Here is a 19144-nt window from a genome sequence, read left to right as displayed (position 1 = left end):
CGTCAACGCTACTCCACACCAAACCGGAGGGTCGAAGACTTGCTAGCGAGCCATCAAGGCTTCAAGGCACCGGCACACCTAGTACAGCTGTGGTTCACTCCTTGAACCGATCACAAGGTAGGCACACCTTGCACTCTCTCTTCTATAGGCCTATCCTAGCACTAATCACTCTTCTAAGTTTGTGCTAAGCCTTTAAATAATCACTTATGCACTTTAGGTGGCTTGGATGTGTTTTGATGAGTCTTGATCTCCAATGAACTTCTGCACACTCCAACAACCTCAAATGGGCGAGTGGAGGGTGTATAAATATCCCAAGGCATCAAAGAGTCGCTGCTCCAATGTCTAGTTAAAGTGTAGCATCGGATGTTCCAATGGTGTCATTTTGGTAGCATCGGAACATCCAGTGCAACTAGCCGTTGGCCTCCCTGCGCCCAAGTTCTTCACTGACACATCAAAAATTCATCCGACGGTTCATCTGATGATACCGTTGGAACATTCGGTGCTGAAGGACTTCTGGTCAAAACCTCTTTGGAACTTCACAAAGTAAATATACTTTGTCCGACGCCTCCAACTTCTGACCATCGGATCATCCGGTGTCCTAGGGTTTTCTTCGTCTTCTCTACGAATTGCTTTGACGCATGTAAAATACAGGCCGTTGGATCATCCGGTGCACTTAACTTTTTCCTTGATTTTCCCGTTGTACCAATTGCTCCGATGATTAGTCCGACGCTCGCTCCGGTGGATCATCGGAACATCCGATGGTACTGAATTTTCTGATTACCGCCACTTGCACACTGAAAATACCGTCACTTGGATTTTCTCTATCATTCGGATGCTTGAATACCATAGAATGATCCTAGATACCATGGTTTGGTCACTTGAATACCCTAGCTCAAATACTTGAATACCATAATTTGGATACCAAGAATACCATAATTTGGATATCAAGAATGCCATAGCTTGGATACTTAAATACCATGATTTGGACCTTGCCATGGTTTGTTTTGCATATTTGGGACCTAGAAAACCTGAACATGCTTATCAAACTATTAGTCCCAATGACTATATTGTCACTCAATCACCAAAATCACAAACTACGGTCTAATGGGGCCATGTTGCTACAGTAGCCATGTTAATCTACATCTTATGTATACTAGTTATTCTACACCAGTAGCTATGCTATGCTGAATTACTCCACAAAACTACAACAGTAACTATTGAATGTAATTACTAATACACTATTACTAAACGCAGTTCAGAACACTCGGTTCAGTAGTTCACGGTCACTATTGCTAGTAGTAAGCTGGAGTGTAGAATAATATTCCACACCTAAGCAGTGTCCTTTGAAGTAAGCATGTCCTTCGTTTTGGTTGACATGTTGTCTTAACTAATTAACGCAAATCGTGCTCATTTGCTGGACCTGATTCCTCAAGGCCCATTGAAGATTTAGCACATACAAAGTGCATGTGAAGAACCGAATTATTCTCCCCCGAGCTCACAAGAGAGGCGGCCCAAATGAATGTGACAGCCTGACAGGTGACAGCGACGCCGTACAAGAAGTCAGGATGCGATTTCTCTGCCTTTTTGGTCCGAATTTTCCCGGAAAAATACCTCATCACACGACGGCCACGCTGCATGAGGCAGTTTTCAACGCACCGTGCAGCCACCGGAGCCACTCGCCTACCAACCAAGACCCTATCCAAAACCAGAGGCAAGCCAAGCCAAAGCTTCGACGAGACGCAAGCTGCAAGCCTGCAGCCCGCCGCTCGCGCCATGAAGTGCTGGTGCGTGCACGCGGCCAGGGGAGGAGCCATGGCGACGCCGCTCTCCAGCCCCTTCGCCCCCACCACCATCCTCCGCTCCCCGCTCCGGCATCGCGCGCTGCTACTGCCGTTCCCTCCCCGCGCGGCCTCCTCCGGCGAGGACACCGCGGAAGCAGTGGCCGACCAGGAGGGCCCGGCCACCACCAAGACGGCCACCGCGGACGACGACTTCGAGGAGCGCGTCCTGCGGATCAAGTCCCGCGTCGGGCCCAAGAAGCGCGGCGCGCGCAAGAAGAAGGCTGGGGCGTCCGCGCCCGCGAACGCCGTGACGCTGCCGCCCGTGCCGCTGCGGGAGCCCCGGTCGGCGCTCGGCGCGCCCGTGGAGTTCGGCTTCACCGCCTACAGCGAGCGGCTCAACGGCGCGCTCGCGGCGCTGGGGCTCGCCGCGGTGCTGCTCGTGGAGCTGGGCTCCGGGCAGGCCCTGGTGAAGTACCACCAGCCGGCCACGCTGTTCCTGCAGGCGTACACAGTCGCCGCGGCCGCCGCGCTGTTCGTCAAGTACGAGAAGGAGCGGATCAGCACGTGGCCGGGGCCGCCGGCGAAATGAATGAGCTCTTATCGGGGATTTTTTTGTTCTGGTAGGGTGCATCCTTTCTTGTAATTTTACCTCTCGATGTGTCATGCCGGAAAATATATATTGTGAGTTGCGATAATTGTGAAATTTTTAACAATCTGAGTAAAGAAAAGGCTTAATTAATCTTTGACAGTCGTTTAACACTTTACATCCGCCACCTTATGCAAAGTGATTGACTGATTGTGAGGCAATCCGAGAGGCATGTGTTTGCTTGGACTTTAGTCATTCTGAGGTTGGGCTTCTTGGTAAGAGCCCAGCTGTTTGATTTCGCCATTCCTCCATCGTCGTCTTTGCTTTGCAATTTGCACTTGAGATTTGCCCCCCGGACCGTCACAGCTAGAGGCCTTGTTGAATGCTGATTCTTCAAGTTTTGGCCTCGAATTTGTTGCTGAATCGCTCAGTTCATGGAGGCTTATCAGCCGGAGCATCATCGTCAGGCCCACATATACTGGGACCGCTGTGGCCGCTTCTCAATCCAATCCCATGCCGTCGCCCCGCCGCTCTCCACGGCATCTCGCGCACCTAGTCCGCCATGAATTCGCGCGGGCGCACGATAGCCACCGTGGGACCAGAAGCTCTCGAGAAAACCGAGCACGCGCGTGACTTCGCAGACGACGACACGGCGACTCGCCCGTCTCAGCCCAACGCCTGTCAAAGCGACGATTCGCCGAGCGACAAACCAATCGATTCTCATACGCTAGCTCGTGCATCCGGATCACGTCAACCCCGGCGGTCGCCAGCACGGACAGACCAACCAAAGCTCGTCAACCAAGTCAAGCACCAATGATACACATCGATCCGCAAGAGCACGGCAGCAGCGGCTGCTACGCCGCTCCTTCAAGTTCCACGCCCGATACCTCCACAAATCATGTGGAGTTCCAGCGAAGTCACGGTCCTCGCGCACCTTTTCCACGGCACCACTGTGGATGGGTGCCAAAAACACACAAATTTTTATTCGGCGCATAATGCCCGGCAGTTGTGCAAGTACAACCATTGAATAGCAAGGTCCAGCGAGCGAGGCCAACCAAAGACTGCAACGACGGAGACCAGACCACAAGGGTACGGTCCCACGGCAGCTTCTCCCCACCAACTCCAACCAAATCATAGAGATAATGTCTTCAATACAAGAGCCGTACCAGCACCATGCTTGTAAAAGTATAGTGTAGCTTTTGCCCAGAGGTTCGTCTCCTTGCTCGATTCCAGCCAGGCGAGAATAGCACATGCCGGAGGCTTGTCCTCGTTCACTTTTAACTTACCTGAAATTTCAGTGTCTTGACCTCCACGAGCACGAGCAGCCCAGCTTATCAAGCAGGATCCAGGGCTGATATTTAGACGGTAAGTTTTGGAAGCTGCAGGTGCATGTAGATATCACACCACAGCACCATGTTTTCCTGAGAAACGAATGCAACAAACAAACCAATATATGGAAGAGAAGACGCCGGCAAAACAGTGTTGGGAGTCAGTCCTCCTAAAGGCCAATGTCTTCTGCATCAGTCGGTTATTGCTGTGAGTCAGTACCTCCTCCTTTTCGGCCTACCATCATTTGAGTCACCATCTCGCCAACCTTGATGGGCACGGTGCCTGTACCCATCCTCTTGCTCTCCCCTCGCTCTATCGTGGGCCATCCTATTTCTGAAGCGGCTATCATGCTCCCGTGGACCCCCACCGGCTTCAGCAAATTCCATGTCATCCTCTGTATGGTAGGAGAGCATCTCGTCTTCATCACTGACCGAAGACCGAAGATATGTTCTCCTCTCTGTATACTTCCTTCTACCAGTGAGTTCCTCTTCTGCGTGGAGTTCAGCTAGATCAGCAGGATGCAGTAGTGGCTCAAAGGCATCCCCTTCCATGCCTCGTCTCCTTGCGTTTCTCTGCATGCCTCCTCTCTCATCATGGCCTCGACTGTGACGGCAGTGGGACAAGTATGGTCTCTCATTTCGCATTAATGGCGGTGATCTGGGCATTGCTTCCGGTGATCGTCCACGGTGGAAATGCACATGGCCACCCCTTCTTTGTGCAGGGGAGTGGCTCCTATCTCTCTGGATGAATCCATGGTCACCTTGGCCACGGTGTCGATGGGAACGTGGCATAAAAAACCTATCTTCCATCATGTCATCTGGGAGATCTTCTATCTGCCCATGAGCCAGCAGCCTATGGTCTGGAATCTCTCTCCCATGGAAGCCGTCAATGTCCACCTCTCTCATGAGGGAGTCGGGTGGTGGTGAACGCCGCCGCCTATGTGGAACCCGGTTCAAATGCCCAGGTTCATCTTCAAATGAGCGTCTCCTGCCACCAATAGGTTCATCAGCAAACTCATTTCTCATTCTTGGACCTCGAAAGTTCCTTGGATGGCCACGGGGGCCAGCACCCCGCCAACCACCACGGTGATCTGTCATTCGTTGGTTGGTCATGTCAGATGCATGTCTGCCACCATGCCATTCTCCATTGTTCTTTTCCCGCTCAGACTCCATGAACCTCTCCCATCTTTCATTCCTGTAAAAAAGGCAAATAGACAAAAAGGGAAAAGCTTTTGTAATTCTAGCCAAACATGAAAGTATAAAACCATGCACACCTAGGCACCACATGCAAGGGGACATCGAGCCATGATTACAGCAGTATCCCACTATGGAAACAAATGACATGAATCATACCTGTTCACATAAGCATGCCCCAGATCTCTCCAGTGTGACCCAACAAGCTGTCCATCTCTTTCATTCTGTAGAGGAGATGTCTTACATAAGTCAGGTTGGAATTTGTCATGTTCTAACTTTTCAAATGCTGACTTGCCCTTGGTACATTCACTATGTGGTTGACTGCTTGAAGCCCCGTCGACCTCTGAATCTTTGCCCAGTACTGAATCTCTTCGTTGCAAATCTGAGTGTCTAGCGACCTCTTCATTTTCAGTCTGATGCTCCATCTTCACAGCAGCAGTTTTTGCATGGTTCTCATTAAAACTTGCAGCTTGCTTGCCATGTGGAGACATTTCTGACTTTATATCTGAGCTTCTATCCTTCTCAAGGCACATATCTGAAGTCTTAGGAGATTGCCTAGTAGGTTGCAGTTTAGGGGCAGTAGATTTTTGCAGAGCTGATGGCCTTTGGAGATCTGTTGAACCAGAGCCTGTGGCAGCCTTAACATCATCCATGGTATTGTCAGTTTTAGTCGGCGGAGAATTCTTACCTGAATTCAATGATTGTTTGTCTTTAGATTTTTCGGTAACAAAAACCTCATTTCGATGCCCCTGCTCACCTGCATGGCTGACAACACTGACTCTGGTTTTAATACGCTTGTCACCATCAACAGCCTGCGTATTGACCTTATTTGTCACAGATGAGCAGTCCTCATGCATATCACTGTCTTGTTCTTTCTTTAGCTCTTTGCAAAAGTTATTGGCATTGATATCGTCCTCCTTAGTGGTCGGGCCATTCCCCAATGACTCACCATGAGGCTTATTTGTAGTTGGAAATCGTGAAACAGTATTACCCTCATCATCTGAACAGTCCATTTCAGCACTCCCTTGTGACATACCATCAATAGTAGCATTGTCCCGAGAATTAGGAAGCAAAGATTTAGCTCTAGGATTGGAGGAACCTTGCAATGCACCACAAGCTTCATTAGCAGCACAGGGCCTCCTTGTCGTATCGGCATGAACAGGAACATGTCTAGCTGGTGGTTTGCAAACAGTAGAAACGGAGGGCTGACTGGAAGATTCACATAATCCAACAGCAGGGCTGGCAACAGTACTTAGTGAAGGCAATGATTTTGCTTCCATTAATGATGCAGAATGACCACCTACTGGTGCTACCACAGGATTAGTGGATTCTTCGCGCTTCACATCTATTTCAACTTCAGGAACAGCAGGCATGGTCTTAGCTTGGGTAATATCAAGCAAACTTTCAGCTGGTATTGGAACATTATCAGTCGCTACATTAAGCCCATCATGGATACCGTTATTCGGAAAGATTTCAGAATTCAAATCAAACCCAGCTCTACTGGGAACTTGGGGTGGACTGTCAGTCATTTCAGATTCAGCGCAATTGCTAGCTGGCACAACACTTTGTCGTTCTAATAGATGTGCCTTTTCAGCACCCTTAAGAATATGCTGTTGGGGTGTTTCTTCAGGTTCTTTCTTCACCAAATTATGAGATGTCATCTGATCAATTCCAGAAACAGTTGCTGATGTAGTATCCTGTGGATTTGCATTGCAGGGCCCAGGTGTAACGATTTTCTCAACCAGCACCTTATCTGACCCCGGTGTAGAAGCTGTCTCCTCACTGCCCTTTTTGGAACTTCCGGCAATTTCAGAATCAAATAAAGCATTAGGAGCACCTAGAGACTTGCATTCGTCCATGGGCTTACCAAACAGAGATAGACTCAGTTCTGGAGCAGGAACAAGTCCTTTCCAGTTTATCCCTAGCTCAGGTCTAGTTGGTGGTTTAAGTTGCAAATCTAAGGTAACATCAGCTGGCCCACACTTATGAGAAAGCCCAAATGAATTAGACATGTTCACAGTACTGCCAACATTTTGACCAACTCCATTGCTTGTTGTAGAAATGGGTGCCGCTGGGGCCACCTGAGCTTTCTGACGCTGAATTGTTCTATGGTGAAACAACCCATTCCCACTTTCATGCATTGTAGGCAAACCTTCAAGTGAATCAGCTGGGTCCAGCGGCACATTCAGATCCAAGTTAGGTAGTCTCCCATCGCTACTGTTAGAATAAGAAGAGGCATTGAGTTCACTTGCAACATGAACATTATTGTGGGCTTCTGCTGAAGAAAGGCCGGAAAGAGCTTGGTCTACTTTCTCTTCCTTCACAATAGAGCCATAGTTACTATCTTTGCCATTTTGACGAGATGGTAACTGTAAATCCAGAGCCAAAAAATTTTGACGTTGCGATTCAACAACTGGTGGAAACCTCCTTGCAGCACTCTCCGCAGAGGGGATCTCACTTGATGCATTAAACAGCCCTCCGTGGCCACTGGTCATTGATAGCGAAGTAAAAGACCTGTTGGCATGGTCCTGGATCTGAGTATCAGTGATTCCCTTACCTTTGGTGATCACATTTGTATCTGATTTAGCAATATTGAAGAATGATTCATGGCCACAGCCTGCCCCTGTAGCAGAAACAGGCATATCCTTCACTGGAGAAGGAGGCTTTATTGAGAGCGGCATGGAAGACGCAACAGATCTATCAGACAAGAGAACTGGCCTCTTCTTAATAGGCACACCAACTGCCGGCTCACCCAATCGCGGTACAAGTCGGTGGCTGCAAACCTGCTCATAAAATATCCAAGATTTTTACACAAACACGAAAGAGACGTCCAAACAACCTGAATTGACCTCCAACGAGGGAGTTTCTGAGTACCTCTTCCTTCTTCGCTAGTGACATCTTGCCGTGTCACGGACAATCAGCCGATAGTATGTGCCCTCTGGTACAAATCGTAGTCAGTTCCCCAGATTAAGTGGAAGAGAAGGCAGCGCACAAGCGTACCAACCGACAATAAACAAGCAGATGGTAGGGTAGATCAAAGATATTACTAGAAGCAGTGAAGCACCGTGAAGGGAAAAAAACATTTGTTCTTAAAATACAAGATGAAATTATTAATGAACAAGTTGAATTAAAGACAGTACGAGTTTTGTATAGGAAGAATCAAAGAGGTAGACTGGAAGAAGGCAGCGACAAACAGATCTAACATGGGTTAATGATGAATTGATTGTGCACACAACATAACGGCTCAATTAGTGCAAACACTACAGTCTATAGCATCACTGAAAACTCAGACGAATTCAATTCTTTCCCGGACCCTGCAGCTCGATTCATTCATTGGTGACAAGATGAGGCTGATGAGCGTAGGGAGATCATAATCGGAAGCAAAGCAGTAGCCTAGGAAGGGACAAGTCGCACACACCGCAGCCGTGCTGTGCAGAAGGAACCAAAAACTTTACCCAAAGACGAGCGAATCCACGGCCCCGCCCCGGAGCTAAAAAAGCAAAAAGATCACACGCTTGCGTGGAAGAGAAGCATCCCAATATACCCCCAAAATTCAGTAATCTGAAGAGAAGAGGTTCGCATCACAGCTCATTCAGGAAGATCGCTAAATCTCACCGAAATGGATCCAGAAAACCAACCAAAACAGGAAATCAAATCCGCCATCCCTCTCCCACCCCTCCACCCGCCGGCGGCGGCGGCACCGCGCAAACAGTATCATTTCACACGACTCGAAAACAGAAAGAAGAAACTAATGGCGGAATAGAAGGAACAGGTACCTGATGTGATCGCCACCAGTCCACCGTCCCCAGAGCTCGCTCAGGCTCAGTGCGGCCGGCACGAGCAGGCGCAGGGACGGGCGCTGCGGCAGTGATTAAAAAGGAGCGCGACTACGCGGCTTCAGTGGCGCGCGACGGCGACGCGCCAACCACTCCTCAATCCGCCTCCGCCTCCCTCCCTCGTCACCTGGCCTGACCTCTCCTTCCTCCCTCCCACTCCCACCAATCTGATTCCTTCCCTCCTCCTCTCCCCCAAACCAAAAACTGCAGCGCTCGAATATTTTTCCGGCTCGCTTTGTTTATAGCCGTCTCGAGATGCGGTGCGTGGGTGGCCTTCCTGGAAGTTCCTCGAGTCCAAGCACGCCTGGCCCGGCGGCCCGGGTTGCCCCCACCGGGATCGGGTGGTCCAGTGCGAGGCACGTGCCGCGCGGCGCCTTGACTGGGACCGTCCGACGAGTGGGCCCCGAGCCGGCTCCCTACCCTCTCTCTAGCCTGGTGTCGGGTTCTTCCGGTCGCCCAATAATTTATCCGCCTGGCGGGGGCCGCCATCCAGGGCGCGGGGCCGGTGGGGCGCACGGACCGTGTGGGGACACGCGGGAGCGAGCCAGCGAGAGCGAGGGATTGCGGGCTTGCGGCGTCCCGCGCGCCCCGCGGCTTGCGCATATCGCGCTGGCGCCGCGCCGTTTTCGGGCGGCGACGCCGGACGCCGACGCGCGCGAGGAGATGAGACGAGACGGCCTGTTGCTTGAGGGCGATGCGACGGCTCATGGCTGGGTTTAGGGCTTTGCTCCTTTGGGCAGGACGGAGGTCTCGTTGGATGCTCCTGCTAAAGTTTAGCAGCTGTCACATCGGATGTTTAGATACTAATTAAGAGTATTAAATATATATTAATTACAAACTAATTGTACAGATGAAGTCTAATTCACGAGACGAATCTATTAAACCTAATTAGTCCATAATTTGATAAGGTGGTGCTACAATAACCATTTGCTAATGATGGATTAATTAGGCTTAATAGATTCGTCTCGCGAATTAGCACAGGGTTCTGCAATTAGTTTTATAATTAGCTCATGTTTAGTCCTCCTAATTAGCATTCGAACATCCGATGTGACATTGCTAAAGTTTAGCACCTTAGTATCCAAACAACCCCGGAGTTGGCAGTGGTGGTGGTGGTACGACGCTGCAGCGGCGACACGTAGGGCCTGTTTTGTTCCAGCTCCTAAAATCTTTAGCTCCTAAAAAGTGACTAAAGAGCCTAACACATTAACTAAAAGTGACTAAAATTATAATTTTAGGTGGCTTCAGAGCTCCACCACCTCCTAAAACCTCCTAAAGTAGTAACTTGACGACAGATACCCTCATTTACTCCACTCTACCCACCCCGCGCCCTCCCACTCCCGCTGCCCCGCCCGCCGCCCCTGCGCCCGCATGGCACCGTAGCGTCCCGCCGCGCCCTCCCTCCCGCCGCACCCTCCCCCCTCCACGCCACCGAATCCTCCCAGCCCCGCCGCCGATCCCTCCCTCCTCCACGCCGCTACCCGCGGTTTCTCACCGGTGACTGGGCCATCCCCCGCCGGATCCCAGGAAGGATCCGTGCGCAGATTCGTCCAACCCCTTCGCCGCCCATAGATCCATCCTCCACGCCGGCGGCCACGGCCTCCCCCGCCGGCAGTCCCCATTCGTGGCCTCCGAGTCCACCGCCACGCTCTCCTCCACTAGCGATGCCGACGCCGGCGCCTCCTCTTCCTCCGAGTGGTGCATGGCCGGTAGTCGTCGCCGTCGTGGCGTCCCTGGCGGTGGAAGGAGGCCGTCTGCAGGCTGGCGGCACAGGAGGGCCATGGCCATGGCGTGTCGGCCGCATCGAGCTTGGGCTTGGAGAAGAAGAGCCGCCCTTCCTCCCCATCATCGTCGGCCCCGGTTTCCCGCTCGTCGCTTGCTGGAGGTGTACGTCTGTAGATAGAGAGCTGCCTACTATGCAAGCAATTTTTTTTTGCAACAACTCTCGCTAGCTGTTCGAAGTAGTGGTGTGGGCATTGTTGGTCCAGTAACTCGTCATGGAAACTATGTGTTTCTCCATCTAGTTCTTAGAATGTGAACCTTAATCTGCCTGGAATGGAATGGTTACTGAGCCCATTTGCACTTATTTGGTATTGTTGCTTGCTTTTCTGTTGATGCTTACTTTGTCTCTGCATTGAGCTGTGTTATGATCTTTGGATTCCAGTGGCGAGTATGGTGCCGGCAGCAAAATAGTGCCAGCAAGCGTAGGGAAGAAGAGGCGCCAAGTGGAGAAGGAGCAGGGGCATGGGAGGGCAGCATGATCCTTTTACCACAATATTTATTATCTTCAGTTAATTTTAATCACTGGAATCAAATAATTTATAAGAGCTGACTAAAAAGGCTGTTTTTAGGAGCCTGGACCAAACAAGCCCGTAGACGTTCATGAGGTGGGGCTCCGTGCCGGCCCTTTCACAGCTTTCAGGTCTTGACTGGCTGACACATATCTTGGATTCCTTGTACACGGCGGTGCTGCTGCGATACATCAACCGCCTGCTATTTGAGCCTTGTTCAGTTCCTAAATTAGGAGTGATAAAGTTTGTATTTTTCATAAATACATAATTGTAGTATTTCATTTGTATTTGTAAATTTTGTCCAAACATCGACTAATTAGGCTCAAAAGATTCATCTCGCAAAGTACAACAAAACTGTGCAATTAGTTTTTAATTTCGTCTACATTTAGTACTCCATGTATGTACCGCAAGTTTGATGTGATGAGAAATCTTCTTTTTTACAGCCCTAAAGTTGGAAGAAAAAAAAGGTAACTTGCTTTGCTTCGATATGCGAGCAGGCGAGCAGCATAAATTTTGCAGGTTTTAGCTTTCGTTACGTTACTAGTTGCGGCCTACGGAACGGGCAGGGAGCCGGAAGCATGCCTGCTACGACGAGCATCAAGGCACGTGGCTCGCCCAACATGGTGAAACACCGCTGCCGCCGTGTGTATGCGCATGGAGAACTTTTGTTGGGACTTGGGAGGAATCTTTGAGTTCTCCATGGTGAAAGATTCCTTCCAAGTCCCAACAAAAAGATCTCCAGCACGCTCGACTGCACGGTGGGCACGCCGTAGAAGATCGCGTTGAAGATAAAGGTGTCCAGGGGGCACGTCAACACTTTTGGCTGCCTTGCGGCATGTGGCCGATATGATAATATCGGCGTGGAAAGGAGTAAAGAAACGAGCAGATAATCACGGCCTCCGGCAACCGGCCGGATTGGAGGGTGGTGCGTCGCTCCGGTCACGCTCCACCGAATCCTGCCGGGGGTGCGGCCGGCGTCTCTCCCGCCCCGCCACCCCGGCGCCATCTCGTGGAGGCCGATTGCGACAGGTGCGGAACCAGTGGTGGCTGCCTGGCTGGCCGGACCAGACGCTGGTGTGGTACGGTGGTGCCGGCCTTTATCATCACAGGGGAACAGTCGCACAGGATGGCCTAACCGTGGGCACGGGATTGCGACGACGACCTTTGCCTGCGGACTGCGGTGTGCGGTCCAACCGGTCCACCGCTTGCCGCAAAAGGACTTCCACGGATGTTCTCTAGTTCTATACGTAGTTCAAGGCTACTTTGATCGTTCGAGACGGTGAACTGTGAAGTGGCAGTCGACGTGCCTACCCACTCCTTGGAACCACCTGGCTTGTGTTTTGTGCGAGGTGAGAACTTTACAGCTGAAAACATTATAAAAGATCGAGCCATATGCATGCTTTGCTTGCACGGAAGCGAGTTGCCCGGCGGCGAAACTGAGAAAACTCAGCATTCATCCCGAAACTCAAGTACCGGTTGCATTTTGGTCCGGTACTAATGTAAGTCCTCGAGGAGCCCCCGTGACCCCTTAGTATTGGGTGGAAGTTTCACCTGGTACTAAAGGTCATCCATTAGTACCGGTTGAAACCTCCAACCGATACTAATGTGCCTGAGGACCTTTAGTACCCATTAGTACCGGATGAAGCCTCTACCCAGTACTAAAAGAGTACCTCCCCTCTTCTTATCCGCTCGTCCCCCTCATCCGACCTCTCACCTGCGCCTCTCTCTCTTCTTCCCCCCTCCGCTCGCCCCTCACCTCTTACATGTGGCGAGGAGCGGCGACGGGGCAAGGAGCGGCGGAGGCAAGAAGGGAGGGCACGGCGAGGTGGCAGAGCATCGTCAAGGTGTGGCGAAGCAAGGAGCGGTGGAACTCCGGCAGGAGGGCACAACGGCGGAGCAGGCGTGGCGGAGCAAGGAGCGCGTGGATCTTGGAGTAGCGGCCACCTCTCCCTCAGATCTGGCGGTGGCAGCAACCGACAGGCTGAGGAGCGGCGGTGGCGGCAACTGGCGGTGGTGGCTGAGCAGCGTGAGTACGCCGCCTCCATCCCTCCCTCTCTCTGGTGCGAGGCTCAGGTGCTGTGCGGCCGAAGCTCCAGCGTTCGGGTGGACGGCGACGGGGTGCGGCCACGGCTCCGACGCTCTGGCGGATGGCGGCGGGGTGTGGCCGGAGCTCTGGACGGCAGATTTCTTTTTTTATTTTTTAATATCCTTTTAATATCATTTATTTGATCTCGTACTAAAGCCCCCGTTGAGTACCGAAGTTATTGAAAGCGTTTCCCCCGGTACCAAAGCACGAAGCAACCTGCTGGCACGACGTCTGCAGATGAAACTGTGAAGGTAGCCGGAGAGGGGGACTACGCCACGATGGAAAAGACCACACGGCGGTCAGTTGCGAAACTCAAGAAGCTAGGTCGGGCCATCTGTACAAATTTTGGCCTCGCGATAAAAAGAGTTTCATGCAAGAAACATGCCTCGCTTGATGGGCCATCATCTAATCTTTGAAGACTGGTAAAATGCAGGTAATGATCTTTACCGTGCTGGTAGGGAGTACATGCCATTCGCGTGCGTTATAGTTCATGTACAGCCATTACTTGGATGGAAGCTGATAAATGTATCAAAGGGTTTACACCTCTGATTGTACTTGAGGTGTACTCATAATCGATATAGTTGTGCGCAAAAGCATTTTAATTTCCAAGTGTTTCGTGCCAAATGTTGTGATGGGCTAGCTCATCCATTAAGGTCCGTCTGTATCTCGGCCTCACGGGAATTTGATATATATGGATGATTGGAATCTCCACGAATGATGATACGAAATTCTCCCTGCCGAACAGTGCACAAAGTTGTTATATTCTCTTCATCTCTTGTACTGTGTCTGTCGATGTAGACGTGAGAATACTGAATACATATGCCACACCTGGAAAGAAGCCCTTAGCTTCTGATATCTACAGAGAAGTGAAGAACCAATAATAATCAGGCCTGAGAAAACGACATAGAATCTGCACCTGAAACTATTCCTTTACATTATTTGATATGGTTGCCTGCTTTCCAGGTAGACCAATTCTGATAGCTGAATCTGTGTAGCCAATAATCAATACTAAGCTCCTATACAGCTTTTGCTGCCACACCAGCTCATACACGACTACTGATGAATTCTGGTCTATTGCATAATGATTATTGATCTTTTTTTAAATCATTAGCTAAAGAAGCACCAGGAATTTGGTGGATATCTCGCCACGTCATGCCACGAGAGTCATGACCCGATCAGGAAAAAAACTAATTAAACCATTTAAAGAAACCCTGAAGTTTGCTCAAAAGTCAAAAGTATGATTAGCATCTCCAATAAACAAACAAGGAATTAACACCCCTCTAAAGTTTGCATTGCATATTCGTCACAAGCTATATGGTCGAAGCGATTTGGTCACTGACATGCAGGTCCAGTGCTCCACAACAGTGGTAACAGTGGATCTAGATTGACTTAGTCACTGACACGTTGGCCTAGGTACACATGGGCCTACATGTAAGTGATCAAATTGATCTAAATTCAACATTAGAATATCCAACAAAACTTAAACATACGATTACGTTGAAAGATCAAGCAAGTGAAGGAACCAAAACTCAAGCCCCGCGTCGCCTCCCGCTCGGGCGACACGAGCGGTGGCCTGACCACCTCGCTGCCACGCCGCTCCCCATCTACTCCACCTCAGTGCCGCCGGAAGCCCGCGCGGCCCCTAGAAAGGTGGCGGCGGGGTGATTTCGTTCGGTCTTCGTTGCGCCTGCCCGGATCTGGGCGGGAGACACCGGGAGGCGGCCATGGCGTGCGTAGGGAAGCGAGCTCCCACCGGTGCAGCAGGGCTGGGCGAATCTATGGGGCCGCGGTGGCGGCGCGACAGCGCAGAGCGAGGAGGCAGCCCAGCAGCCACGAGCGTGGCAAGCACCTGTGGGGCCTCGGTGGCGGCACAGGGTGAGAAGGCGGCCCGGCTGCTGCGGTCGTGATGAGCAGGCGGGTGGGCTCCAGAGCCGGGCGAGTGGGCAGCAGCGGTGGGTGCGAGGCAAGGTGCCGACCCGCGCTTGACTCGGTGGTGGCCATGTGTGGAGGCCGCGCGGAAGCTGCGTGCGAGGATGAGGCGCGGGGCCATAGAGATGCGTGGGTTAAGGCCAGCGGCAGCCGGCAAGGGCCGCGGAGGCGCACGGGCGACAGTGTGGCGACTGCACGGTGGCGCACGAGCGGGAGGATGCCGGCTGCTGGGCGCGTGGAGGTGGAGCGCCGACGCGGAGAGTGTAGGGCAACGGTGGTGGCGCTGGCTGGGAGGAGAGTTTGGTGGCGGTGGCCATGGTGGTTGGTGACCTTGCGGCGGCGGCGAGTGGGTGTGTGTCGGGTGAAAGCCTCCTCGGCAATACGTTGGGCCGACAACGGCGACGCCTCGAGCGCCGCACTTCCTGGTGGGACGTTGTCAAGGCACCCTCCTCGCTTCAGTGGCGGAATCTCCGGGTGAAAACCATGCCCAAGTTCTCTCGTGCAGGCGGCGACGGCGCGACTGGCGTCGTCTTTGGAGTTCTATTCTACCTTCTCTGTCTTCCCGACGGCTTATCTACGATGTCGGCAGCACTATCGGGAGCCAAGATGGGTGGGTGCGGGGGAGAGTGGCCTTCTTCTCTCTCACCCTCTTCCCTATATCCTTTCCGTGGAGGCACTCGAGAGCCCCCGCATCTGTTGATGTGCTGCTTGGCTTGACATTGATGGCGGTGGGTAGTGCACTGGAAGTTTCAATGTGAGGCTTGATAGCGATCGCTCACGCATAGCGGCGGCCGAGTTGGTGCTAAGCTTCGACCTTGGTGGAATGGGCCATGTGGTAGAGTGGGTGGAGACCAAGTTGAGGACTCGAGGTGCAGATGCCCGCGGTGCTGGATGGCGGCCACGAGGTGGGCGTTGGTACAGAGTGTAGATGGCATGACTTCTGCTAGGCGTTTGAAGGCGACGGTTTGGCGGGACCGTACACCAGTGGTGACCACGGAGTTGGCATGGAGGCCGGCGTGGTAGGAGGTGGCCGGCAGATGTGAATTGCCGAAGCGACCTGTGCGGTGAGGCGTTGGGCGGCCCCGCATGACGGTGGCAGCTTTGATGCAAGGTGGTCTTAGACGGCTGCTGGAGGCCCCGCATGGCAATTTTGCTTTCTCCGATGAGATGACTGGGTTGCTTGGTGGTCTGATCTTGGTGGAAGTTGGTCGGTGGTTGATGGCCAGAGGTAGCTACTCATATATTGGTTCGACGGCTTGCAACATTCTACGACGGCTAGCCCTGTTTGGCAGGTGTTAGTCCGGTGTAGGATAACTTCGTGAGGCGGCGTAAGCTGATCCGATGGTATGATAGCTACACGTCTTGCAGCGGATCACGACGGCCAACCCTGCATAGTAGTGGTGGGCTCGGTGTGAGACATCATCGGCAACGATGGCGCTGGCGGTGACGATGGAATATCCTCTATCGGCCTTGTGCCCCGGTGATGGTGGTGCAGTTTGGTGCATGAGCAGTGAACGTGGAGTGCTTGGGTGGTGTGCTGCCCCGATCCGACCTTCCAGGGTTGTTGTGTTGAGTTGAGTTTAGTGAGTGTTGAGATCCCAATCCAACCCACCGGTGTTGTTTAGGTGTTTCTTTTTTCTTTCTTTTGTTTCCCCTGGTTATGGCCTTTTAGATTATAATATTGTATTTTTTGCTATATCAATAGAAATGCACACGTCGTCTGCCGTTTAAAAAATACATTAGAATTTCCTCACGGATAGGACACACAAGAGCAATGGCATCTAGCATGTGAACCTCATTTGTTCGTGGCTGATGGTTGCATCCTCACTCTGCCTCTATCCACTTTTAATATTTATTGGTATTTTTTCACTTGCATCCATATAAGTATCATAATATTTGTACACACTAGCAATTTAATAGGTTATCTTATGAAATATCATATAAAAAATTTTATGGGAAGCCAAGGGATGTAAGAAAGAATAGGACGTTGTTTCACGAAAAGAAAATATCCATTTTACTACCCTCACCGTCTAATTTGTGAAACAATCACTTGTAAACTAAATTCTAGAACTATGATACTACTCTCCGCTATCATTATACTAATTGTTGTTGCCATGCAACTCATAACAAGCACAAATTGCAACCCATTATAGAGGTTATATGTTAAGTCATCTCAGGATTAGTATTATGTGCGCGTGTGAGCCGCTTTATGAGATGACATCAAGTATAGAGGTTGAATGCATAATTTATGTATAAGATATATACGAACAAGAGAAAATTACTTTATTGACATAAGAAGATAACTCACTTTTATTTTATGATGTCGAAAATTGTTTCCTTCCACATATGACACTTCCGCAATACATATATAAAAGTTAAATTGGATGTCATCTAAGGCAAAAAAAATTCAATATTATAGAGGGAAAAGAGTTATTTTTTGTGTCAAGACATGAATGGACTTGTATAAAGACACTTGTGGTTCGCTGTGGTTTTTTAAAAAACTGTTGTTAGTCTATCCGTGTCCGTCCCAGCAAGAAAATAGCTTAGCTGTAGGCTGTAGAAAAGTAGCTGTAGGAAAAGCAGAAAGCCGTTTAGTTAGAATAGCTGTAAAATTGTAGGCAGTATAAAAAATACCTGTAATGCTGCTAAAGACCTGAGGACCTGTTTATATGCAAATTGTTCGTAATCAAATAATCTGTTCACTAATTCGCATGTAAATGACTATTTTAGAAAGGAAAAAAATTTCTAAATTTTTCATCCATCAAAGTGATTGGTCCACATAAATAGAACAATATCCATCAAAAGACTTATACAATGATGCCATCCTTCAACATAATTGTCCTCCTCTCGCACTAACCAAAGCATCAGCTATCCTAGTATGAATGGTATTCATGGTATCCTCATTCTCCACATTGTCACTCTCATCTCCTTATGTTTGTGTTGTGCTACTCGTATGTTGTACCAAGTACTCCTCATCAACATCACAACTCTCGAACTCCTTATCACACAAATTGCTGTCACAGATAAAATTAAATGCAAGACAAGCCATAATGATATGCTTTTGAGTACGAGGTGAGAAACTTGGCATGCCCTTCAAAATATGCCACTTCTGGTTTAAGACTCCAAAAGACCTTTTAATGACATTACAAAGAGATGAATGCAAGAAATTGAACACCTCGTACTTTCCTTGAGGAAGCCCCGAACGATGCCAAAATTCTAGTATATGGTATATGCTTCCTTTGAAAGGCGCGAGATACCTAATTCGGTTTGGGTAACCCGAGTCCACAAGATAATATTTTCCTACAAAACTAAGTTAGTAAGGTACATAATAATAATACAAGTATTGCTAACTTCATGAAGACACCATGTATACCTTTAGGAGGCACGGGAAATGAAGGAAAATTTGCTAATGCATGATTGAGGATATATGTGTCATGTGCAGAACCCGGCCAACCAGTAACCGCAAAGGTGAACCTCATGTCAAAGTCACAAATAGCTAGCATATTCTGAGATGTATAACCATGATGGCATGTGTGGTTAACCACTTCGTCCACTGGCACTACCACTGGAACATGTGAACCATCTATTGCTCCAGTTGCGCCAAGTATGGAAAAAATGGTTCTCTCTCACCCTTTCATGCTTCGTAGAAAAAGTAGGATCTCTCGGCTAATGTTGTCCTTAGCTAACTTGCGCAAACACTTCAACACTTCATGAAACTTGGTGTGAATTGCCCAAAGTGAACGTGTGAAATGATTTTCAGCTTGTGAAAAAGATTGTGGTCCTCCGACGATCCACAAGAACATCGCCAATAACTCAGTAGATGAAACATTATTGGTTGAGATCAATCCGTAGGTAGAGACTAGCAAGTCATGAAGTTTCTCGAAAATTTCGGTGCTCATCCGAAACATCTTATAAAAATACCTCGGACGTGACATACATCTCATCACCCATTGAATTTCAGTTTCTGGTGTTTCCCTGTATTCACCTTTGTGCAGATACCGCTCAGTATACAAGTTGCCCATTTCTCTAATAGCACCAGCATGCTGTGCAAGTTCAGCTAGTAATAGTAGTCACTTTTGCCCTTCTTTGACTACATCTCCCAATCTATCATCCATC

The 19144-nt window shown here is 50.0% G+C and overlaps 2 protein-coding genes across 2 annotated transcripts; one reads left to right on the top strand and one right to left on the bottom strand.

The window, feature by feature from the left end:
- Positions 1 to 1627: 1627 nt before the first annotated feature.
- LOC117841075 (uncharacterized) lies at positions 1628 to 2520 on the top strand. Its single transcript, XM_034721645.2, has one exon. The coding sequence runs from the start codon at positions 1636 to 1638 to the stop codon at positions 2368 to 2370; it is 735 nt and encodes a 244-aa protein (XP_034577536.2). The 5' UTR covers positions 1628 to 1635; the 3' UTR covers positions 2371 to 2520.
- Positions 2521 to 3302: 782 nt separating this feature from the next.
- On the bottom strand, positions 3303 to 8920 carry LOC117841074 (uncharacterized). Its single transcript, XM_034721644.2, has 4 exons — positions 8666 to 8920; positions 7764 to 7827; positions 5049 to 7672; positions 3303 to 4890 (listed from the first exon to the last, which is right to left on the bottom strand). Exons 2-4 carry the CDS (start codon positions 7785 to 7787, stop codon positions 3909 to 3911), a joined length of 3630 nt encoding a protein of 1209 aa, XP_034577535.1. The 5' UTR covers positions 7788 to 7827; positions 8666 to 8920; the 3' UTR covers positions 3303 to 3908.
- Between the last annotated feature and the right edge of the window lie 10224 nt (positions 8921 to 19144).

The sequence above is a fragment of the Setaria viridis genome, chromosome 9, assembly GCF_005286985.2.
Source record: "Setaria viridis chromosome 9, Setaria_viridis_v4.0, whole genome shotgun sequence".
In the NCBI taxonomy this organism is placed as follows: domain Eukaryota; kingdom Viridiplantae; phylum Streptophyta; class Magnoliopsida; order Poales; family Poaceae; genus Setaria; species Setaria viridis.
This window is presented reverse-complemented; position numbering and strand designations above follow the sequence as displayed.

Bases quoted from the DNA above. Each gene is read 5' to 3' on its own strand.
- LOC117841074 (XM_034721644.2), bottom strand. From the start codon at position 7,787: ATGTCACTAGCGAAGAAGGAAGAG. The intron at 7,673-7,763 runs GTACTCAGAAAC...TTTTATGAGCAG, and splicing joins CACTAGCGAAGAAGGAAGAG to GTTTGCAGCCACCGACTTGT. The intron at 4,891-5,048 runs GTATGATTCATG...CCTTTTTTACAG, and splicing joins GGGCATGCTTATGTGAACAG to GAATGAAAGATGGGAGAGGT.
- LOC117841075 (XM_034721645.2), top strand. From the start codon at position 1,636: ATGAGGCAGTTTTCAACGCACCGTGCAGCCACCGGAGCCACTCGCCTA.